Source organism: Pezoporus wallicus, unplaced genomic scaffold (genome assembly GCF_028554395.1).
Source record: "Pezoporus wallicus isolate ANWC-B61680 ecotype Strahan unplaced genomic scaffold, APGP_CSIRO_Pwel_v1 contig_13057, whole genome shotgun sequence".
Lineage (NCBI taxonomy): Eukaryota > Metazoa > Chordata > Aves > Psittaciformes > Psittacidae > Pezoporus > Pezoporus wallicus.
In genome coordinates, this window is record NW_026640978.1 from 339,541 (window position 1) to 362,589 (window position 23,049).

Below are 23,049 nucleotides of genomic sequence, written 5' to 3' on the forward strand. Positions count from 1 at the left end.
CCACGCCAGGCTGTGAAGCTCTATTTACTTGTGTGCACCATTTCGGGGCTTTATGTTCAAAGCCGAAACCAAAAGCTGCTCAATCGACAATAAAAGTGTTGGGGAAAAGAAAACGTCAACTTGTCTTTTGGAGGGGGAAAAGCCTTAATTATACCGCTGCAAGTACTCCAACAACAATAATTACTTGAAAAGGCTCTTAGACTCGACTGAAATTATCCCAACACAAAATAAAGGAAACGTATTTACTTAAATTATTTCTCTGAGGATGGTTTTAAAGTTTTACTCCTTTACTATCTTTGTTTTCTTTCTTTCTTTCTTTCTTTCCCCCACTCTCTTTCTTTCTCTCTTTCTTTATTCCTTGCCTATTCCCACTGCCAATTTTAATCCAATATTTTTAATTTTCTCGCCCAAAGCCCTGGCAAGACAGACTAACCGAAACATCGCAACTTTTTCCTCTTTTCCATGTTGTGGAGATTGAAAATAGTCCCTCGGTTGAAGCCAGGCACAAGGGAAATCGCTTTTAATTCACCTTTCCCGTGTCAAACCCGCACAGAAGGATGAAATGGGAAAGAGCAGAAATTTACCCAGCGCAAAGGGGGGGGGGGGGGGGGGGGGGGGGGGGGGGGGGGGCAAAAAATGAAATAATAGAGGTTTAAAAGAGTGCCTTTAAGTCTTATTGAAGGTTGAAGGATCGGAAAATAGAGCTGGGATAGTGAGAGGCTGGGGCAGCGCTGGGCTGGGGGGTTGTGTCGTTATTAGCTGAAATACGTCTCAGTAATATTTGCTGACTGCGATAAATGAATTTCAAAATCTACCCCCTGTGTGTTTAGATGGTGGAAAATTGCAACGTTGGCATCTTAGGGGTAAGTTTGCTCCGTTGTTACCAAATGCCAATAAAATAGAAAGCCTCTCACCCACACTCCCCCCCTCAATCCCCTCCTCCCAGTTTTCATTGGGGGTATCATGAAACAAATAATTAAATAAATAAAATGGAAGTTCTTGGGGAGGGGTTGAGGTAGGGAACAGCCATCAGCTACTGACCAGACAGGTTCTGGTCGGGGTGCGATAAGCGACACGACAGTTCCAGTCCCAATCGCCCCCAGTCGCATCTTGGCCAAATCCTGGAGGAAAAGGGGGGGGGAGAAAGGCGGAAAGTCAACCTTATACATGGGAAACTCTGATCATTTGAATTCAATATTGACACCTCAACATCTCGCTGCAACGCGGACGGGTCCAATCGAAACCTCTGGTTTATAGCAGTGGAAGAACGAACTCGTAAAATCCTAACGGCTTTTATGTAGTGCGGTATAAACAACAACAACATCCCCGGCTTTATGGCGTTTTATAGTTTGTTAAACAGTTTACAGCCTTTTTTGGGGCTATTACAAATGCAATTCCCTTCATGTGATAGTTAAACCTTTATCAATAATAAGGAAATTGATCATTAAAATGTTAAATATGACTACCTCGTTTGTTTTAAAATATGTTTAGGGTAAGAAGCTGTATGATTTGATAACTTGTATTAAAATACCAATTACATTTATAGGACCTTTTAAAACTGGTAGCAATTAAATCGTGTTCTTTTACAGTTTTCCAAAGCGACCCTGACATTTAAAAAGGCTAAAACTGCCTCGTTAAAATTTCGAAATTAACGACTGCGAGCGCTACTCTTTAATTTTCCAACACTCCCCAAAAATCAATCTTTTGGGTGGCCTAGGTATGTGATTTGTTGTGAGGCGAGCGATATCTCATTAATGGAGGTAGTTAAACATATTTAATCCGTATATTCACCCCACCTCCTTCCCCTTCCCCTCCGCTCCCTCTCTCGCTCCCTCTCCCTCTCTCTCCCCCTCGCTCGCTTTTCCTTCTTTATTCTCTCACACTCTTCCTTTCACAATCATGCGGTGCAGAGTCCGTGTGGAGTAAGGAGAAGCCAATAGGATGAGGTTTTGGTAATAGATGCAAATGATCATGAAAAGACACTGCAAAATATGAAACAACTCATTTGCGCTGAAGTAAATCACTGAAAACTGTTTATGAACTGGCATCTCTTCTTGGAAATGTAAAGCGAGAACTCTTTAAGTGGCGACTTTTTTTTTTTTTAGGGGTGGGGGGGGAGGAAGGAATTCAATATCATGCAGGCTTAGAGTTTTGATTATATCCTCCTTTTATATTCCTGGAAATCACAAACTGTCGTTGCTTTGCATCTTAGCGCGTTCTTTTTTCCTAATAGATTCCCGAGCTCTGGGTTTGGTTGGCTTCTTTTTTTTTTTTTTTTTTTTTTTTTTCCTTTTTTTTTTTTGGTGAAATTTTCTTCCTCCTCCAGACAAATATTCTTATTTCAATTAAAATGAGCTCTTATTTTGTCAACTCACTCTTCTCCAAATACAAAACCGGGGACTCCTTACGTCCCAACTACTATGACTGCGGGTTCGCTCAGGATCTGGGGGGCAGACCCACAGTGGTGTACGGACCCAGCACGGGGGGCACCTTCCAGCACCCGACCCAAATCCAGGAGTTCTACCACGGAGCATCCTCACTCTCCAGCTCCCCTTACCAACAGAATCCCTGCGCCGTGGCGTGCCATGGGGACCCCGGCAACTTCTATGGCTACGACCCCTTGCAAAGGCAGAGCCTCTTCAGCGCCCAGGACTCGGACTTGGTGCAGTACACGGACTGCAAGCTCGCTGCCAGCGGCCTCGGAGAGGAGGCGGAGAGCTCGGAGCAGAGCCCTTCTCCGACCCAGCTCTTCCCCTGGATGCGCCCGCAAGGTGAGGCGAGGTGGGAAGGAACCGAGGAGGCATTTCCCGAGCCCGGAGAGCTGCCCCCCGCGCTTTCTCGCTGCCCCTCTCGCTTGCTCGCTTTCTCTCGCTCCCTTTTTCTTCCCCAGTGACTGTATTTTACTGCTTTATGGGGGTAAACTTTTGCACTTGTAAATTGCTTTATAGTTTAATTACCCTGAAGGAGACCTTTTCTTCTGGGGGCTGAGCGAGCCTGGCTTTCTGTGGAAGGAAGCGTCCTTAAAGTTTATGGCACTTTTATAGCCTTAAAAAGCCCCTTCATTTTTGTTTTGCGTTTGGTTTGGGATTTCGACGGTGCTGCTGCTTCTCCCCGGGCTGCAGCTCTTTTTTTTTTTCTCTCTTTGCGGCATCCCAAAGAGCCGGAGCCTTCTGTTGTTGTTGTTGCTGTGCTGGTGGCGATGGTGGGGGTAATAATAAGTGTGCAAGTGCAGGCTTCAGCTAAGCTGCCCGGAGTGGGCTGGTGGGTGACCCCCCCTTCCGTGCCACCATCACCCCTTTTCCTTTAGAAGCATCTTCCCTTGTATAATATTCTACGGGAGCCTTTCCCTCTCCCTCTCCGCTTCCTGCCTTCGCTCCTGCCAGTCCTTTCTTCCTCCCCCTCCCGTGCCTGCGTGTGTGAGTGTGTGTGAGCGTGTGCGAGCGGGTGTGAGCCTGTGTGTGCTTATTCCCGAGCCTGGTTTATGTATCTTTCAACCTCCTTCTCTTCTTCCCCTCTTCCACCCAACCTTTGCAATTCCCCAGCAGCCGCTGGACGGAGGAGGGGGAGGCAAACCTACAGCCGCTACCAGACCCTGGAACTGGAGAAGGAATTTCTATTTAATCCCTACCTGACCCGCAAACGGAGGATCGAGGTCTCGCATGCCCTGGGATTGACAGAAAGGCAGGTCAAAATCTGGTTCCAGAACAGGAGGATGAAATGGAAAAAGGAAAACAACAAAGACAAGTTTCCCAGCAGCAAATGCGAGCAGGAAGAACTGGAAAAACAGAAAATGGAAAGGGCCCAGGAGGTGGACGAGGAAGGGGAAGCACAGAAGGCGGACAAGAAATAAAAGGATTTTTAAGGACTGAAAGGCAAGCGCTGCTGGGGTGGCGGAGCCCTCGAGCCCCACGTTAATGGCAGTTAATGTAAGGAAGGGGTGGGAAAAAAACCAACAATGCATAGAAAAGAGAAAGGGGAAAAAAAAGAAAAAAGAAAAAAAAAGAAACCTTTTATTGCTGTAAAACAATATAGCTGTAAGCACCACTTCCCTGATTATCCTTTGATACAATGAACAGTATGCAAAAGTGGTCGGGAGGTCTCTCCTGCCTTTTGCCAGTTATTAACTAGTGGTAGTGTAACGCAATAGCTTATGTAAAACATGACTGTGAAATCTTCTCTCTCTCTCTGTCTTTCTCTCTGTCTCTCTCTTCTGTCCGGGGGGGTGGGTTGGTTAACCTAGCTTTCAATGCTATAGGAGTTACGTGAAATTACATTTGTGCACTTTTTTCTTTGATTTTTGTTGAATTTCCACCTCTTTTGTTGTGGTTTATCTGTATGTACTGGAGGTAGCTATTGAGACAAACATCCCAACAACATGAAACTGCCTATTTATGCTATAGTTATCTCTCCTTCTCTCTTTGCTTTCCCTGCTTCTGTTCCTTGCCTTGGTTCGGCATTTTCTTTTTCTTTTTTTTTTTTCACACTTTTTAAATGTCTCTTCAAAAAAAGGAAAAAAGGAAAAAAAAGAAAAAAATACAAGAAAAAAAAGCGTTTTTTCTCTCCTTTAGTTAGCATGCGCACAGTGAAGCAAGTTGTAAAGTGATCTTTAGGTTAACTGTGAAAAAGAATGTATACTGTATACGTGAATTACTTTATTGGGGGAACTAATGATATATTTTGTTGTTCTTTCATCACTTTGTTCTATTGTCTAAACCTGGAAGCGGCGGAAGAAAGTTACAATAAAGTTTACAAGCGAGAATCCCGTGACATCATTCTTTTACCCTGCTCCATTTCCTCCAGGACCACTTTGATAGAAAGGAAATAAAAGTCAATTGTGTGGGAGCTGCAGCCCGGCCATCAAAGGCTGCTTTGCCCTGGCCGGGGCTGCGCGGGGCCGGGCTGCGGCCGGGCTGCGGCCGGGCGCCGCGGGGAGGGGCGCGCAGCGGCGGCGGCTCCTGCTCTTGTTGTGCTTCCCAGCAGAGCTCCTGGGTGGTGACAGGTTGGGAGGCTGTGTGGAAATCCTTCCTGAAGGTAACGTCTGCTGTTTTGCTGCTTTTCCCCCCTCCCTTCTCTTTCCTCCTTTCCCCGTCTCCCCCCTCCCCAGGCCCTGCCAGACGAAGCCCAGCTCCGGGTCCTCCTTTCCCTTCCTCCCACTCAGCTCCTTGCAATAAAAAACCAGACGTGTCAGTCGCGCAGTTGAGCTGTTTTCTGCTCCTGGAGCTGCCCTGCCATGGAGCAGAGGAGCGCGGGGACGCACACCCCCCCCCCCGCCTTGAAACATAACCTTGGGAAAGGAGAAGCAGCATCAGCCCCTGGTCCACAGCCCCCATTGTCTGGTGGCTGCTCCTGCCTGTATAAGCTTTGCCTTCTGCCTAACCCTCCCTAAGAAAAAAGGAAAAAAAACCCCACATTTTGGAAGCTCTCCCTGCTTCTCCAGCAGAAATCAAAGCAGCCAGCTGGTGAGGTTTGACTTCTAACTGCAACTGAGCCCCGCAGAACCGCTGACACGCCGAACAAGGGATCTGTATACACTCCTTTTTCGCAACAAGAAAAGCAAATGCCAGCTCGATACGAAGCTCAAAGCCTGTGGCACTGGAATAAATTACAGATAGAGCTGAATGGCATTTGGGGAAAAAAAAAGAGCCCTGAAACTATTAAACTATTAGGTATCAATGAGACATTTGTCTTTTTTTTTTTTTTTTTTTTGGGGGGGGGGTGGGGGGGAGGCAAGAGGGGGAAGAGGGTCAGTGGGGGGAGGGAATTATGTACAGTCTTGTGAAAAAGTACCTCGGAGCCGGGGAAATGGTGAGAAGGAGGGAATTTTAGACGGGATCAATAAAGGGATAAATAGAGCTCCCTTCCTTTTCCTCCAGCAGAGAGAGACCGAGAGGGAGACGCTGGTTTATCAGCAACGTGCTTTTACCCCCCCCCCCCCCTTTTCTCTTTCTCCCTCGGTCTGATTCTGAGCTGAAAACTGATTACAGGTTGCTTATCGACTCCAGCACAATTTCACCCCTTCCAGCATAGATCTTGGAGGGGTTTATATCGCATCAATTATTTATCATATTTTATAAATCCAGCAGCTCTACAGCTTTTTGCCCCCGAGGAGGGCGCGGGCGGCGATTGGCGCCGCCGGAGCCACGTGCCCGCGCGTCACCGGGCCGGGAGGAAAAAGGCTCCTTTTGGTGTAAATCTGGACTCTAATTCCGTAATATATCACGGTACCTCGTAAAACCGACACTAAAACGTCCCGACCTACAAATCACCCGGCCAAATTATGAGTTCATTGTATTATGCGAATGCTTTATTTTCTAAATATCAAGCCGCAAGTTCGGTTTTCCCATCCGGAGTCTTTCCCGAGCAAACTTCTTGCGCTTTCGCCTCCAACACCCAGCGAACGGGCTATGGGGCCGGATCCACGCCTCCCTTCGCCGCCTCCATGCCCGGGCTGTACTCCAGCGGCAGCGCCGTGCACCCCCAGCCCCCCAGCATGTATTCCTCCGGTTACGGCCTGGAGCCCGGCTCCTTCAACATGCACTGTTCCCCTTTCGAGCAAAACCTCTCCATGATGTGCCCGGGAGATGCCTCCAAGCAGAACTGCAGCAAAACGGACCAAAGGGACTCAGATTTGCAAAGCGACAGTAACTTCCGCATCTACCCCTGGATGAGGAGCACAGGTAAGCCCCAGCCCCCCTAAAGAAAGGAGCCCGGGGGGAGGGAGGGAGTGTAAATTATTTGATGGAGTGCGGAGGGGGGGGGGGGGTGGAGGAGGGGGAGGGGGGAATTGTCCCCAACTCCTTTCATGACGTTTCACTGAAAATGCATCTTCAAAAGAGAGAGGGGGAGAGCGACCACCCCACCCCACCCCCCCTCGTGCCATAAAGCCATCCTTTTAGCTTTAAATATTTATTGGTGTTGCTGGGGCTGTGTATGTGCCGTGCAAAAGGCAGTTTGTCTTAGAGGGGACAGGCAGAGCTGCAGAAATAATGGCCAGCCCCTTCTTCTCTATTTACAGGATAGAGATGGTGATACCCCCATGTAGATGTAGATCCTGAAAGAAACTATTTATGGGAGGCGCTTGCAAGCTTGTTTTGTTTTCTGTTAGTCTGCAAAACCTTCATTTGCCAGTCCCTCCCCTCACTCCCCCAGCCACAATATCCCGGACGCCGCAATTAACCGTAGCGCGTTTCCATCGGGAACAGCAGCACATCATTCCCGGTGCGATTAAAAAGCCCCGCTCTCAAAACCGTGACACTCCGGTCGGAATCCGGATGGAGGGAGGGAGGGATGGGTGGATGGATGGATGGATGGGTGGATGGATGGATGGATGGACGCATGGATATAGTGGAGAGAGCATGTTTAGCTATGTCACACCCTGAAAAAATTCATTGCGGAGGGGTGCGGTGCAAAGGTTCCGTGGGGACCGCGGGGCGCTTGGTGTGGCCCTGCCGGTGAGCAGAGCAGCGCAGCCCCGCGGAAGGCCGCGCAGCGCTCCGCGAGAGCGGAGAGGGGGAGGCCCGACGCAGAGACACGATGCCCCACGCACACACTGTGTCTCGGAGCCGCTGCCCTCGGTCCCCAGAGCGCTCCGTCCCAGGGTATTAATGTCAATTAATGTTTAATAAATATCCATTTCCCTCGAACGGGAGCGGCACCGGCTCTCCCTGTTTCCCTCCTCGGTCTCTGCTTTGGTCTCCCCGAGTTCCCCCTTGACGGTGAACCCCCCTCTCGGAGCAGCCCGGCTTCTGTCCTTGTGCACGCGTGATGATGTTTACAAGAGTGCAATCCCAAGCGGGGGGATGTGGAAGGCGCTGCTGTCCCAGCTGGGAGCAGATGGGAAGGCGAGAGTCTAATCTTCAGCCGTCCCGGCCTCGTCTCTGCCCTGCCAGACTCGTTCGGAATGGGTCTTAGTGACCCTGGGCTGAGGGGTTGTGGGCCAGGCTCCCCGCGAAGCCCAGGGAAAGGAAAACACCGAAGCAGCCAATGTACAGAAGCTTATAAAGGCAGGAGTTACCCTCACACTTATTTGGTGGTCAGTTCTTTCCATTACCTGCTCCATAATTCATGCAGTTTTACAGTGGGTTTATCAAAGACCAAATATTTCTGGTCATAAACACTTCATCTCTGCTTTTATCTGGCTTTAGATTTAAGAAGCCCCCCCCCCTTCTTCACCCCCGTTTAGTCTGTGACGCTGCGAGGGTCAACACTGGAGAGGAAACAGGGTAAACGTGGGGTCCTGCACTCAAAAAACCTGGGATACTCTGGGATCTGCTGAGCCTAAAACCAGAGAAACTCGACCTCGGTCGTAAAAGAGGGGTCGTCGTCCCCCCCCGCTCCCGTGCCTCATGCCCACTGTGCGATCGCGCTTGTGGAATTTCATCAGCGAGCAGAGATAGAGTTGTCATCCCTATTCAGCAGCAGTTTATGGCTCTCCCCTCAGCGGATTTTACAACCCACATTCCACGACCTGCACAGTTTTACTTTACAGCTAGCCTGGCTATTTTGCCTTTTTTTATCCCTCTCCTTTTAATGACTGGATCTTTTCTTCTTTTAAAAAGAAAGAGGGGTGGGAAAAAAAGAACAAAAAAAGAAGGGAAGAAGAAGAGGAGTCCAGTGGAATGTGTGGAGAAGAGGCCGGGAGCTGCTGTTCGCCATCACCTCTGCTCGGGGAAGGAATATGTTATACTAGAGAGATATGTAGCATTTGCATATAACATAGAGTTGGGATCACAAACACCATATTGTAGAACTATTTCCAATCAGGCTGCAGGAAATGTCTGGTGGAAGGGAGAATTAGGAGCTGGGCCCTTTCCAAGCCCTGCTGCAGGCAGCTGGGGGTGAGAGGAAGAGTGGGGGGAGTGTTGAGGCTCTTCTCATCCATGTACCCCCCTGCAAGAGGGGTAGCAGCTCCCCTGCCAGCCCCAGAAGTCACTGCCTGGCCCAAAACATCCCCTGAAATAATTAAGATCATCACACACCTTCCAAGCAGGCACCCTGATGACAGCTTTAAGAGAGGACAAATAGTTGGATTTGTGTAGGTAGCAGATGCGTCTGTGGCTCTGCTCGGCTGCGGTTCCATATTTATTCCCCAACCAGCCAAAATCGGTGGTGTTTAAATGAAAATTAAAGCAGGAGCTGAGTGTTTGAGCCGTGCTGCGAGGGCAGGAAACTTTCTGAAGTTTGCTGTTCGTTCGGAGACACGCCAAAAAAAAACAACACGGCTCGCTTTTCCGAGATGAAGGGGAATTAAAGCTGAGGTGGTTTGGGGCCTGAGAACGTGGAGGGGAAAGCCTCGAGCAGAAGGAATCGGTCTTGTAAATTCAAAGAAGGGATGTCGCAGGTTGCACAGTTCCTCCGAGGGCTCTGTCCTTCCATGGGGCCCAAAGGCAGCAGTGAGAGAGCAACTAGACCATAAGCCCACAAAACATCTCTCCCTGCCGCCCCATCTGATCCGAATCTCCATTTATTTCGCAGGCACCGACAGAAAACGCGGCCGCCAGACCTATACCAGGTATCAGACCCTGGAGCTGGAGAAGGAATTCCACTACAACCGGTACCTGACGAGGAGGAGACGCATCGAGATCGCCCATGCTCTGTGTCTCACCGAGAGACAGATCAAAATCTGGTTCCAGAACAGGCGCATGAAGTGGAAAAAGGAAAATAAAACTGCCTGCTCCGGCTCCAACAGCCAGGAAAAACCAGATGCGGAGGACGATGAGGAAGAGTGAAAAGGGGCAAGAGATGGAGGCAGGAAACGTGGAAACCCACGCGAGAAGGAAAGAGGGGGAAAACACATAGAAAAAAAAAGACTATATATTAAAATAGATAAATGATAAGTCCATAAGTAATTAAAAACCCTAGGAATGATACTTTGTGTTTCATGACACTGAAAAAAATACTACCTATATTAAAGTCTTCTCTTTTTTTTTTTTTTTGTACAATAGAATGATGATCTACCTATTCCTGTGGCTTTAGAGTCAGAATAGACACACTTTTCTATGTGAGTCTTCCTATAGTCCAAGTAATTGGTAAAGCTCCGTTTGTACTTCGCTGTGTATTTTCGGTATGAAGTAACGTGGTCGTGTTTAGCACCTTTAATTTAGAAAACGTGATCTGAAAAGTCTGAATGCAAATTCTGCTTAGCGTATAGAGTCCTGTACATAATGGGAATGATGGTTACTCCTTCTCCCTGCAACCTCCGCGGTTCTTTTCTCCCTGCTATGCTCTTTCCTCTGTGTATATTTTTATCTGGATTTCTTCGTTGTTCAAGTCTCTACGAAAACAAAAAACACAAAAGAAGATGAATTAATATTGTGCTACCTAAGATGTTGTATATCAAAGTAGCAAATTATTTAATGGCGACGCGTTGCTTTTTTTTTTTACCCTTGTCTGTGATTATTATTATTCGAAATAAAAAGGAAATCTCCAATAATCCACAACCGCGTTAGGTTCCTACTTGGTTTCTTCTTTAAAATAACATACGGGCTTTTACAATTGCTTTTTCCCATCTCAAATAAATGTACTAAAAGAACCTTTCAGATTAATACATGCCCCGATCTATCATCCTAAACTTCTCTCCTATTTTAGGACAGTCACTCCTTGGAAAATTGTAGTACCTTTCCAATAGATTTGGCGAATACAGTAATGTAAAATTGACATTCGGGGCTCTAAAGGTGGATTGGTCTCCATTCTGCCCCTGTGACTGCGCTGGCGCTGTGACTGAAGAAGACAAGGCATAAAAGGCGAACGTAAAGAAGCCAGAATCACCCCAAATGGTCTTTCCGCTCCTGGTTTTAATTTTCTTCTTCTCGTAACTAATTTGCAGAAACTCTATCTATTTCGCAGTGCCTTTAGGATTTTATTTTGTCTCGGTTCTCCCTCCGCCCTTCAATTACTTTCCTGCGGACTGGAACTCTTTCATCAGCCCCAAATAGCGTTTAGCATCAAAGCGCGCATAAAAGAAATTAAAGCAATTAAAGGCAGGAAAAATCAACAATGCAAAACAAAAGGAGAGTAAACCTAAGCACTTGCGCAGGGGCGCATCCTCCGCCTCCCTTTCCCCCTCCCGCCTCTTTATTTACATTGCCAGTAAAGCTGCGGATTCCTCCCTCGGAGGCTCCGCGTAATTTACTCATAAAACGCATTGCGCAAGATGCACAAGGGGAAAAACCTATCGCAGCCCATGGTGGAAGCAGCCAGCGGGGCCTTTTTGCACCTTCTCCATGTCCCCCCCCGCCCCATCTTCCACCACCCACAACCACCGATGCTCCATGCCCAAAGTGAAGGCGCGCAGCGCATCCTTTAGCAGGTTTTACCCCAAATAAGACGCCACGTCAAGCATCTGCGCGCCCACGTCTCCAGCACAAACTCGCAGTCTACGCGGGATGTACTAATTATGGGAAGCCCGTCATTAAGGGGAGCAGCTATTACGGGGTTTGCACGCTGAAAAGGAAGGGAAAATAGAGGGAAATTTCCGTTTTTCCTTGGTGAAACCCCTTGGTGCAATCCCTCTTCGGGAGCGCTCTGTGCAGAGCGGGGATGGGGAAGGGAAAGAAAAACTAAAAAAAAAAAGGAAAAAAAGGGAAGAAAAGGGAAAAAAAGGAGAAGCAGTCCCAGATATTCCCCCTCCCTTCCCCCCCCCCCCCCCCGGTTCCCGGACTGCAGTGGCCCCCCCTGACACCGACCTCTGAGCGGGATGGGGGGGCGAGTAGGAACTGGGGAGAATTCCATGAAAATAAGGCAAAGGGAGTCACAGTTCCATGTGCTAAAGCCAGGGCAGGGGGTTCCCGCGGGGTGACCCACCTTACCGGAGCACACAGACGCACCCTGCTATAACAAGGGCTGCGGGGGGCTCGGAAGGGGTTCCGGGGGCTCTTTGGGGGTGTCTGGCCCGACCCCCCCAGCCGAAGGCCACGCTTTCATTGCCTCTATTTGCCTCCCTTCCCCCCCCTCCAAATTCTGATAATTGCCCCTTTCAGCAGAAACGATCCCAATCGCATCAAGAAAAAAGGAAGAAAGCAAAAAAAAAAGACATCCAAATCCCAGCGAACCCCACTGTTTTACTGCGCCTTTCCCCATGTAAAAACCAACGCCAGCCTCAAGCTCTTTATTCTGGGGGGGGCTCTCATTGTTCCTAGCCTAACGTGTGAAGAGCATTTCGATTATTGCCCTCCACATACCCCCCCCCATGCAAACCAAAGGGGGGGGTTGGAAATCCCTGAACCCCCTTTTATATTCTTTTATTTTTGTTTAAAAGAAAAAAGATGGCGGCTAAGAAAAAGGCTGCTGTTAAACCGGTCATGAAGAAATGCAATAAATTCCTTGTTGTTTTATGAAAATTTACAACTTTGTGATAGAACTTTATGAGTGGCTGGGTTCTGGGATTGGCCAGAGCCGGTCATGTGGACTGCTAACCGTGAACATGAACTTTTTATTATTTCCCATGTGGTTATATTGCACCATTCTTCTGTCCGCTGCACCTTGGGTCGGATCAGTGTCCTCTATAGGGCTCTCGCCTCTTTATATTTTTTTACTTTTGTGTATAAGCTCGATAGGGCTAAAAGAGGGGAGCGGGGAGGGGGGAGCAGCCCTGCACACACCCGCACGCACCCCCAGGCACCCATCTCCGCACGCACGTAGGAAAAGAGTTGTAGGATTTTTGGTTATTCATTTTATTTTGATTTTTTATTATTATTATTATTATTTTTTAATTCCTCTCTTAATTTGCTGCTGATCTGGAATCTCGGTAGCCATGGAGGGGCAGAGGAGGTTCTGGACCGAGTGGAGGCTATCATTTTTCAAAGAGGGAAGTTGCTCCATTTTCTATGCAAATGACAGAAATGCAAGAAGCTCTCACAAGTCAGAGAGGCGACCGACGGCTCTCAGGTTGGGACAATATTTGTCAGCTAACAGATAAGCAAACGCTGTCTCCCTCTCCCTCCCTATTTTACTTATGCCACAGAAATGGACGTCAAAAGGTAAGGGAATAATACGCTTCTCTTCGTTTAATATTTTCTTTGAGAAAATGCATTTGTCAAGCTGCCTTTTCTATTCCATTCCACATATTCTCTGTCCAGGGGTGGGGGAGAAAGAAAAGGGTGGGGTGATGAAAAAGGGAGGCACTTTAAGAAATCAGGGGTGGTGGAAATCTGTGTGACAATTTTCCTTGAAAAGCGTAGTGTAAAGGCGAAAGAAAGGGAGAGAGAAAAAGGGATGGGGAAAAGGTAGAGACATTGAGAGAATGAAGGGAAGAAATAGAGGAAGAAAATAGAAAGAAATAAGGGGGGGGGAAGAGAGATTGAGAAAGAAACAGAGGATTAAAATAAGAAAGGAAATAAGGAAGAAAAGAACAAATAAAACAACGGAATAAGAAGGAAAAATAAAGCCTTTAAGGTCACCTGGAGATAGTAGACTTGGAGTGAAGGATTTTGCAGGAGCTTGGTGGTGGAGGCTTTTAGATACTGCCTTTAAAAAAATAGCAAACCCTTTGCGGGTCGTTCTGGTGGTTTATTTTTTCTCCCCTCGCAGAAGCTTTTGCCAGTTCGCCTGTTCCTCAGGCGAGCCCCGTCATTTGGCGAAGTTTGTGTGGAAGCCAGTTGGGTTTTGCGTTGCTCTCCAGGGTCATTATTATGTGGGTGGTTTCTTCGGAGAGGGCAGCTCGCGGCGGCCTCGAAAATAAGGCTCTGGAAATTAGTTAAAAAGAAAACAAATAAGAAAAAAAAAAAGAAAAAAAAAAAGGAAGAAAGGGAAAAAATAAAGGGGAAAAAAAAAAAAGGTAATAAGAATGAAGCCAACCCCGAGCGCAGCGCTCTCATTGTATTTCCACACACCCCCCCTTGTGAAACTCCCAAATGAAGCTGACGTTGCGATGCAATAAACCTCCATGTATTTAATTGCGTTCCGCGGTGTTAATGGGGTTTTACGGCTTTCCCGGCCGGAATACTGGCTCGGGTCTGAGCCCCACGGCGTGGCGGTGCTTTTCCATACCCGGTAATGCGCAAATCTCCCCTCACTCTGTGATACCCTAACGCTTATCTTCGGGTTTAGGAAAAGGTTTGTCTGGGATACCTGTGATTTTAAATGTGGAGGGTTTCATCTTCTTGTTTTTGCGAGATTTCATGGGGGATTGAATTATTGTACTAATTGCTACTGTTACGAGGTGATTTTTAAATAAGATAATGTAAGAGCCTGCGGAAGTGAAGCGAGATTGAGTAAGGAGAGATTCATTACTTAAGCATAAACCATTTTATGACGTGACGATTTATCTCGCCCTAAACTGTCTGTGCTTGAATATTGTGTGGACAAGAGTAAATGATCACAAGCCGCGGAAATAATAAACAGAAAGTCATTTTTAAAAGCTATTTCTTCCCGAACCTGTTACATTTTTCATAAATCACGGGGAAAAAAATGAATACCGGTTAAAGTGCCTGTTCTCCCTTTTCCTAAGCCTCCTCACGTTCGTTGTTTGGGGTTGTTTCTTTCGCTATTCGTAAGAAAAAATATATTCAAAAATCATTTAATTTAGGAAGCTTGCTCCAAAACGCTTTTATACCTATTTTTTCCCTATCCTGCGTGGTCAACCACTTGTGGAAATCCCGCATCTCACTGCGGGCAGGTCTTTTTTAACCATTTCAGCACGGGATGAACGAGAAATGCTTGTGCCCCCCCCCCCCCACCCCGGGGTGGAGGGATGGGGGGTGTCCGCGCTTCTCCCGGCCGGGTCCCCTCCTGGAATCCTCCCCTGCTTATTTATTAGGGAAGATAAAATACAGCGGTAGAGGGGAGCCCCCCCCGCCGCTCCCTCCCCCGGGGCTGCCGCCGGGGCTCGCCCATTCCCCGCCGTCTGCTGCCATCTACTGTCGGCGGCGGCGGCCGGCGGCTCCCGGGGGGCTCCCGCAGCCGGTGTCCCGGCGGGGGGGGGGGGGCCTTGCCCTGGCTGCATTCCCGTCACCCCGGGACCGCAGCCTCCGGTCCCACTCCTGGACTCGCTTCTCCTCCACGGTGCCCGGTTCCGCACCGAGCGCGGACTCTCAGTTCCGCGTAGGGCCCAGAGGCGCTGGGCATGAGCCATAGGTCGCCCCCGCTCCTGTGCACCCGCATGTGAGCCACGAGCATCCCAACACGCGTGTCGATCCGTACAGCCCCCAACCTCTGCTGGTGCGCGTGTGAAGCCGAGTCACGCGTGTGCAAACACGTGTGTGCTCACACATGTGCGGCCCCTCCTGTGTCCGCATGCACACGAGTGGGAAAGGCGGGTGGCCGAGCGTGAAACACGGCTGCGAGGCTGGTTTAAAACGGGGTTTTTAGCTAATCCTAAAAGGAGCGTTTATTATTTCTCGCTCCCAGTGGTCACCCCGAGGGGTCTGTCAGGAGCACGGCCTGGGGGTGGCTGCTGGGTCCAAGGAGTCACCCTTGGGCTCCCGTGGGGGCTGAAGGGACAATGCCTGCCTGTTATGTTCAAAGGTTTCTCGTTGTCTCCCTTCCTCCCGCTCTCTTTCTCCCTCTCGTTTTCTCCTCCTGCCACACAGTTTCCTGGCAACTGTTTATGTCCAGACGAGAGACATTTTCTCCAAGAAAGTGAGATGCCAGGGACTATGGTAAAGAAGAGAGCAAAAAAGAAAGGGGGGGGGGGGTGGCGGGGTGAAGTTTCTCTCTTCTGACCAGCAACAGCCACGATTAACTTGTGCCATGCTGCAACTCCCAGCACCCCCCGGCATTCGCTTTTCACATTACATGATCCATCTCACTTTTTCCTCTGCTTTTCCCTGCTTTCCTAATGTTCCACCTCGGCTTACTACTTCCCAGAACTTGCTGTGGCAGAAATGCTTGGGTTGGATGTGGTTTGAGTCCCCCAGTGCCCCTCTCCTCCGCTTCAGTCCCGACCCCCCCACTCCCCCTTTTTTTTTTTGTTGTTGTTAATAATTAGCTGCACTCTATAATGGAACAATGGCAGATTATTATTGCTTCTTTTCAAAGATGCCATTAACCAGGTTATTATGCACTGCACGGGAAGTCAGGTAAATTAAACTTAAATTGCTGGAAATTAAGTTTCAGGCGGTTATGTGCGGGAAAAGCGGGTATTTTATATTTTTTTTACACCTTCAGGGTCATTGTTTTAACTGCTCCAGCCCTGGAGTTCTGCACGGCTCTGTCGGGGCTTTTTTCCGATGTGTTTTGGGGTGTACATGAGCATTACAAGAGAGGTTTCTCTGCTGCCAATAGCTTTCTATGTCTGACTCCAGGAACAAGGGGGGTTTTCAAGCGTTTTCGTGGTGTTGGCTTGACTTTATGGCTGCAATAAGTCCCTCGGTAGGGAAACCCCCGCTGTGTTCTCACTTCAGAAGGATCGGGAATTCCAGCTCCACATGAAAAAAAGCGAGTTTCATTTTTTATTGGAACCAACTGCACTGAACTTTCTACCAAGCTCCTGGCGGGTTGAGCTTTCACACAAGCAAAGCTCTGTTCTGTTTGCATGTTGAAATATTTGGGTGTTGTTTTAATCCTCTCATCTATCTGCCTGGCTCTGCCTGGTGGGATTGGCGTTCTCTCTGGCCAGAAAAGCAAAGCGACAAAAAGCGAGACCTTCTTGGGCAGAGAGCTGGGGTTGTACATACTGTAAATACTTCTCTTTATCTTTATTTATGCCCTGCCAGATGAGTGATGTCTGTCAGGAGGGGAAAGCCGGCTTCCCAGCGCAGTTAACTGTGTTATACCACCTTCTAGTGCCTCTCACAACTTCCCCGCTTTATTGCTCCTTCTTAGCAAAAACCCTGTGCTGGTTTTTGAGGCGATGAGGCCAGAGACTGAACAAAACCGTGCCCACCGGTGCCCCCCCAAGACGGGTCTAACTTCAGGGCTGCTGTGCAAGCTCCTTTCTGCAGCCGCTGCTGCTCCGTGTCTGCCTACCCCAACCGCCCCCCCCCCCCCCCCCCCCCGTGCTGGCTCTGGAGGCGTCCAAAGAAAATAGATTTGCAAATTCGGGTTGGGATTTACCTTCGGACTTGAGCGGGGACGGCGGGAGAGCGTCTGCTCAACAGCTACACCAACAACGCAACGTTTTAGAGGCTCAAACTCCATTTTTTATAAGCTATTGAATTGGGAATAGGAATCCACCTCTGCGCTGAGCACTCAATTCGCTGAGATTTAGTGCGGTTTAAGACCTCTACTCGTATTTAATATGTATTAGAGGTGGCAAATCAATTAGACCGCGGGCCTGACCCTCAGGAACATTCAAACTATGACAGGTTTTGGGTTTGATTTCTGTTTTGTTTTGGGTGATTTGGTTGGTTTGTTGGTGGGTTTGTTTTGTTTTGTTTTTGACGTTGAGAACCAAGTTTTCTTCTTTCCTTTTCCTTCCCCAAATAGCCCTCTTTAGAGCCATCCTTCTCAGAGGCAGGACTTGTTCTTTTCTATCTATAGCGCATCGAAGGTGTCAGCAAGAAGGAATTAGCAAGCGGCCAGCTTTAATTAGTGCATTTTAAAATGTCGACTGACAAACTACATAAAAAGCCCGTTTCAGCCACAAGGCCACTCGGATGAGCAGGATTGGGACCTGGGGGTGTGAGAGGGTTTGGTTTTTCTTCCCCAACCCCCTGTTTCCAGGGATGTATTTGCAGAGCGATGCCGAGAAGTAAGAGAAAATATGAGAGCAAACATTTCCAACAGATGTACTCACGCACAGGATTATCAGCGCATCCCATTGCTTAGCCCCAAATTTGCATGCAGAGCTGATGATGCCAGATCATCACTAGGTTTCAGAGCTACAAATGTTGCGTAACTCTCTAATCAAATGTTGGAGCTGCTCGGCTCCTGCACAGCAGTTAACTTCGGGCTCTCATCCCAGCCTTTTCCCCCTCTTCTCTAGTCATCGTTCCCTTTCAATCTCACTTTTTGTTTGTCTTGCATACCAATAAAGCAGATCTACGTAAGTTTGGGTCCATTCCATACACAAAGGGAAACTCTGAAAGAACAAATATAAGAGATATCAGTCAAAGGGGGTGGAGGATGGAAAACTGTTTCCTTTGCATGTTATTTCCTTGAATTATAAGGATTACGTTTCAGTCGAAATGTTCATTGCAGCCGTGGCATGAAACAATCTTGGCTTTGCTGCTGTAAACATGATGTTTAAAATAAATCAGCTCGTAATAAGATACCACTTCGGTAGATACTTGGAGCTCCGTCAGTGAGAGCCGCATTGGCAGCTCTGCAGACACCATGTAATATATGTAATTCTAGATTTGGAGCGCACACATTCACACATTCAAGTACAGGGGAGTGCGTATTATAAGGCGGGTCATTTCACGGCATGTAAGACTCAAAGACAGATGGCTACAAATTCGGACAGGAAACGAATCCTTGATAAAAGGCGAATGATCGGGGTACAGTCCTGGCTTTAATTTAGGTGGCGTTTGGTGATATTTTTGATTATTTTTTATCTTTTCCTGTGAGATGGCTCTGATTTTCCCGTGTGAACAGAGGGAAGGCGGAGATCAGAGATCCAAGTCTACCTTGAGCAAACAGGGATCTGAAGGGGGGATGCACCAGGTAGAGCAAAGCACATCTCTGTCGAGGAAAACCGAGAGAGGCACAGCCCAGAGCAAAGGGCAGCTTTTAGGGCGACCGGGAATTGCTTGAGATTTTGTGAATTGTCCTTTCCAGCTTTTTAACTTTGCGAAATAGAAAAGGCTGCTTTTTTGCGACGGGAATGAGCTCAAAGGGGGCTGCAAACTCGCGGGTTCTGTGCGCACCTCCGAGGCAGCAGCCCCACCGCACTGCCAGCTTTGCTCTCCTTAAACCCCCCATCTCGATCGGGAACGATCAATAAACTCAGCTTTGGACCGTAACCCAGGGCTGCCTCTTAGCCATAAAAGGTCGGGCATAGATTTGGTATTAACAAAAAAACGCAAGAGGGCACAATGCGGTGCCGGACTCCGGAGGGGATAGGGATTTAACGAGGGATAAAGGAAATACTTCGATTTTCCATTTATCTCTCGCGTACGGAGCTTTTGCAGAAAAACAAAGGTAAAAAATGCAATATATGAAAAAGGGAAGGTCTGCTTCAAGCGAGAGCGGATTTCCTTGGACGGGGAGTGCTAATCCCTGGTAATTAGACATACAGGAACCGAAATAAGTTGTCAAACCCGATTTCTTCTCCTATAGCAAATCTAAGTTAAACAGCCCGGTGAGATCTCCTCGCAAAGTTCATACACACGCACAAAAAAACTTTTTTTCCTCCCCTTTTTTTTTCCTTCTTCCTTCTTTTCTGTAACTGTAGCGAAGTAAGCAGCCATGTCAGGACGATTTGCAAACACTTAGGGGTTAAAGTGTTCCGAATGCGAATAACTGACTTCCCCCCCCCCACTTGCAGCGAGTATTTGTGTCTGTTCTGTGTGTGTAAATACATGTAGGCGCACAGACCGCCATCCGTGCGACGAGCTCTCGCACACCCCCGCGCAGAGCTCCGGGGGAGCGGGGGGGAGATGGGGGGGGGGACGGACACGTTTATTTATTTATGGAGCTCGGAGCTCGCCGGGAATGTTTCTTTCGGCAGATATTATATATTTGGTTAAGGGGGTGCTTTTCTGTTGTTTAAAAGGCAGGGAAAAAGGGGTGGATGGTTTGTTCTTGGGGTCCCTGGTGCAATCTCAGCTCCTCATGGGTGCTATTTTGCAACCTCAGGCGCCTGCTATTGGTCAGCCCCTGATCAGATGGTTGTATTTCCTTGTGTCCCTCGCTGGCACCACGCCATCTCCCTTCAGCTAAAACCCAATCTCCGATATACTACTAATAGCTAAACCACTTGGACTATAAAACACAACAAATCATAAAGCCGGGAAAGGACGGCAGCCTTCTTCCAATGAGTTCTTATTTTGTCAACTCGACCTTCCCGGTGAGTCTGGCGGCGGGGCAGGAGCCCTTCCTGGGACAGATCCCGCTGTATCCCTCGGGCTACGCGGACCCTCTGAGGCACTACCCCACCACCTATGGAGCCGCGGGCGTTCAGGAGAAGGGCTACACCTCCTCCCCTTACTACCAGCAGAGCAACGGAGCCTACAGCCGCGGCTCCGCCTGTGACTACGGGGCTGGAGGGTTTTTCAGGGAGAAGGACCCCGCCTGTGCCCCCCCGGCGCTGGACGAGGCGCCCCTCGGCCCCGAGCCGCGCACGGCGGACTGCGCGCACGGCAAAGCCGCCTTCGGAGAGAGCGAGGAGCCAAAATGTTCCGCCCCGGTTTACCCTTGGATGCAGCGGATGAACTCTTGCAATAGTGAGTTTACTCTTTTACAGAAATAAATACATCAATCTCCTCCCCCCCTTTCTTATTTGTTACCGCCAGGGAGAGAGAGAGAGCGCGCGAGGGAAGCAGGAATAAGCTTCACTTTGGAGCCCAAACTTCCAGCGGGGAAGTTAGGCGGCACGAGACGCTCCAACTTGCTCCTGACACGCACCAAAACTTCCCACCGCTCAAGTATCCCCCCCCCAAAACTTCCCTCCATACACACTTAAAAAGTTTGCCCCCCCATTTAAACCCCAATGTTGTGTTTCCCCCAACACCCCCCCCTTTCTGATTTCCCCCCACATTCCACTTCGCGTGTCACTCAGCTACAGCGATTTGTCTCTGTCTTTCCTCCACACGCACAGGGAGATATCTTTTCTAAATCAGATCTGGATGACTTTACACACACACACACGGACCCACACCCCCACGCAGCTCCCTTTCTCGCTCTGGACTTAAATCATATCAAAGTGTTTAAATATTTGAAAGGAGAGGGCTACATTTTTAATGAAACTCACACATAATGAAAAGTCTGCCTGGGTAGAATTTTTTTTCCACCCCCTGGTGATATATGACTTCTTTAAGTGCTGTTTCCTCAATCAGGAAAAAAAAAAAAAAAAAAGAAGGGGGGGGATAATAAAGCCTCACCACCCTCCTTCCCATGTTTAGATGCATTTGTTGCCTTTTAAGTTCCAAATTGACGTCCATTAGCGCAGGGACATAAAGTGTTGTGTCCTCTTTAATGCAGAGTTTGGGCAGATCGATTCACTTCATTATTGCTTAAATGCTCCGATCTATTACAGTTGCCGGTAGGGTGGAAAACAGCGCGGGCGGGCGGGGGGAGAGAACACCTTGCGATTTTTCATCCCGGAATCAGATAGATCTTGCCCTGTCTCCCCAGCCCTGCCTGCAGCCGGGCCAGTGCAGCACGATCCCTGCCTACAGCTCGGCTGCGGATCCTCCGCGGGTGCGGCCCGGCCAGGGGAGCTCCCTTGCGCGCACGGATGGGGGCACCGGCCCATGGGGTGATTTTGGGGTTGGCCAAAGCCTTTGGAGGGCAGGGGAGCGGGCACACACCCCTCCGCATACCGCCGTGGTGAGGAGTTTAGAATCCAGCGAATTATCCGGTGTCTCCGCGGCTCCACTAAACCGCGGGGCTTTCCCCCACTCCCCCCCCCCTTTTTTTCCTTTAATTTCTTTTATTTTCCCCTCCCCCCCCTTCCCCTCCCCCTATTTTTTCCCTATTTGTTTCCTATTTGTTTCCTTTTTATTTTTGCGGGTGTCACAGGTTCTTCCTTCGGGCCCAGCGGCCGCCGAGGCCGCCAGACCTACACCCGCTACCAAACACTGGAGCTGGAGAAGGAATTCCATTTCAACCGCTACCTGACCCGGCGCCGGCGGATCGAGATCGCCCATTCCCTCTGCCTGACGGAGCGGCAGATCAAAATCTGGTTCCAGAACCGCAGGATGAAGTGGAAAAAAGAGAATAAATTGCTCAACTCCTCGCAACTGAGCGCGGAGGAGGAGGAGGAGAAAACGGCGGAGTGAAAGTAGTATTTAAAACCCCACACGCAACAAGAACACGTTAAAGAAGTAGAGAGGGAGGGAGGGAGTGTGTGAGAGCCGTGAGGATGAGGGGGGTGTGGGCTGGCTGCGAGGACAGGGAGAACCTGCACATTGGTGGGACAAGCACTCTGAGCAGCGGCCACAGCTAGAAAGTTTGGGCCACCAATGCCATGGATTCCTGTTCCCAGTGTTCCGGCGAATCCAAGAAAAAACAGGGAAAAAAAAAAAGGAAAAAAAAATCAGGCTTCTAGATGCGTTTTTAATGATTTTTCTTCCTTCCCAAGCCTCCCACTCACCCCACCCCCCCAACTAATAATAATAATAATACGAAAGTGAAGAGAGCGAGAGGAGGAGGGAAAGAAAAGGAAAGAGAAAAGACAAAAAAAATAAGGACTCCTACCTGTGTTTCTACCCTTGGTGTCACTGTTAGTAACCTGCTAACTCTTGTATTTAATGGAAGTGCTGCAATATATGTCATTTGGGGTGTTTATTGTCTTAATTTTGTAAAAATGTTTCCTGCACGGTTGACATAGTTGGGTTTTTATTTCATTTTTTTGCTCCTTTGGTAAATTAATCAAGCCCTGGGGTCTTCGGAATTAGTTTTATTATAGGATTTTGGGTTTGCTTTTGTTTGGGTTTTTTTGTTGTTGTTGTTTCTTTTATATATATATTATTTTTTTTTTAAGGAAAATCTACTGAAAGAATGAGTACTACCTAAAAGGATGCAAAAGCAACAACAGCAATGGCAAAAAGTTCTATTTTATTAATTTTTGTACGTGTTGTGTTTGAAGTTTGTCTTAGGTATGACCATGGAATTCTCTAATAAAACAAGGTCTTCGAGCTCACGCACACCACCCTGTCATTATTACTATTATTATTGCTCTTCTTCTTATCTTTCCCTTTTCCATAGGGAACTTGCCATTCTTAAGGAGCAGAGAGCTGTAACGAAAGCCTTGCTGCTCTCTGCCTGACAATGTCTTCTAATCTGCAAGGACAAGCAACTCCAAGCACACGGAAGTTACAGTGGAGAGATAAATCTGGTTTTCCCTCTTTTTGTCTAATCGTAAATGGAAGCCCTTTTCACCAATAGTATTTCCTCGCTGACATTCTGCTTTAGTATCGCTCTTTTTTATTGTTACAGTACAAAGAGTTATGACGAAACGCTCGCCATATACATAATAAATCAAGGAAACAGGCAAAAATATGCTCT

At 48.3% G+C, this 23,049-nt stretch overlaps 3 protein-coding genes and 1 long non-coding RNA gene across 9 annotated transcripts in view; 3 read left to right on the forward strand and 1 right to left on the reverse strand.

Annotated features, from left to right (window-relative positions):
- The first annotated feature begins 714 nt into the window (after positions 1-714).
- Positions 715-4,759, forward strand: HOXB8 (homeobox B8). Of its 2 annotated transcripts, none has more exons than XM_057421458.1 (2): positions 715-2,771; positions 3,543-4,759. In XM_057421458.1, the coding sequence occupies exons 1-2, from the start codon at positions 2,351-2,353 to the stop codon at positions 3,848-3,850; spliced, it is 729 nt and encodes a 242-aa protein (XP_057277441.1). In that variant the 5' UTR covers positions 715-2,350; the 3' UTR covers positions 3,851-4,759. The 2 variants fall into 2 exon arrangements, with proteins under 2 accessions (XP_057277441.1, XP_057277442.1); XM_057421459.1 differs by having other exon boundaries at positions 3,546-4,759.
- A 73-nt stretch (positions 4,760-4,832) lies between these two features.
- On the forward strand, positions 4,833-10,439 carry HOXB7 (homeobox B7). Of its 4 annotated transcripts, none has more exons than XM_057421460.1 (4): positions 4,833-5,031; positions 5,438-5,666; positions 6,324-6,677; positions 9,475-10,439. In XM_057421460.1, exons 2-4 carry the CDS (start codon positions 5,558-5,560, stop codon positions 9,726-9,728), a joined length of 717 nt encoding a protein of 238 aa, XP_057277443.1. In that variant the 5' UTR covers positions 4,833-5,031; positions 5,438-5,557; the 3' UTR covers positions 9,729-10,439. The 4 variants fall into 4 exon arrangements, with proteins under 4 accessions (XP_057277443.1, XP_057277444.1, XP_057277446.1 ...); XM_057421461.1 differs by having other exon boundaries at positions 5,441-5,666; XM_057421463.1 differs by lacking the exon at positions 4,833-5,031 and having other exon boundaries at positions 5,521-5,666; positions 6,395-6,677.
- A 2,254-nt stretch (positions 10,440-12,693) lies between these two features.
- LOC130605740 (uncharacterized) overlaps positions 12,694-23,049 on the reverse strand; it is a 29,188-nt gene continuing 18,832 nt past the window's right edge. For both annotated transcript variants that reach the window (XR_008973775.1, XR_008973776.1), the window contains 2 exons: positions 17,907-17,959; positions 12,694-13,682 (listed from right to left, as the gene is read on the reverse strand). This is a non-coding gene — a long non-coding RNA (uncharacterized LOC130605740). The remainder of the gene's footprint in view (positions 13,683-17,906; positions 17,960-23,049) is intronic.
- On the forward strand, positions 12,838-22,367 carry HOXB6 (homeobox B6). The gene is made up of 3 exons (XM_057421464.1): positions 12,838-12,977; positions 19,678-20,264; positions 21,562-22,367. Exons 2-3 carry the CDS (start codon positions 19,856-19,858, stop codon positions 21,819-21,821), a joined length of 669 nt encoding a protein of 222 aa, XP_057277447.1. The 5' UTR covers positions 12,838-12,977; positions 19,678-19,855; the 3' UTR covers positions 21,822-22,367.

Coding starts and splice junctions, on each gene's coding strand:
- HOXB6 (XM_057421464.1), top strand. CDS start 19,856: ATGAGTTCTTATTTTGTCAACTCGACCTTCCCGGTGAGTCTGGCGGCG. Junction 20,265..21,561: donor GCGGATGAACTCTTGCAATA/GTGAGTTTACTC, acceptor CGGGTGTCACAG/GTTCTTCCTTCGGGCCCAGC.
- HOXB7 (XM_057421460.1), top strand. CDS start 5,558: ATGCCAGCTCGATACGAAGCTCAAAGCCTGTGGCACTGGAATAAATTA. Junction 5,667..6,323: donor TGAAACTATTAAACTATTAG/GTATCAATGAGA, acceptor CTAAATATCAAG/CCGCAAGTTCGGTTTTCCCA. Junction 6,678..9,474: donor CCCCTGGATGAGGAGCACAG/GTAAGCCCCAGC, acceptor TTTATTTCGCAG/GCACCGACAGAAAACGCGGC.
- HOXB8 (XM_057421458.1), top strand. CDS start 2,351: ATGAGCTCTTATTTTGTCAACTCACTCTTCTCCAAATACAAAACCGGG. Junction 2,772..3,542: donor CCCCTGGATGCGCCCGCAAG/GTGAGGCGAGGT, acceptor GCAATTCCCCAG/CAGCCGCTGGACGGAGGAGG.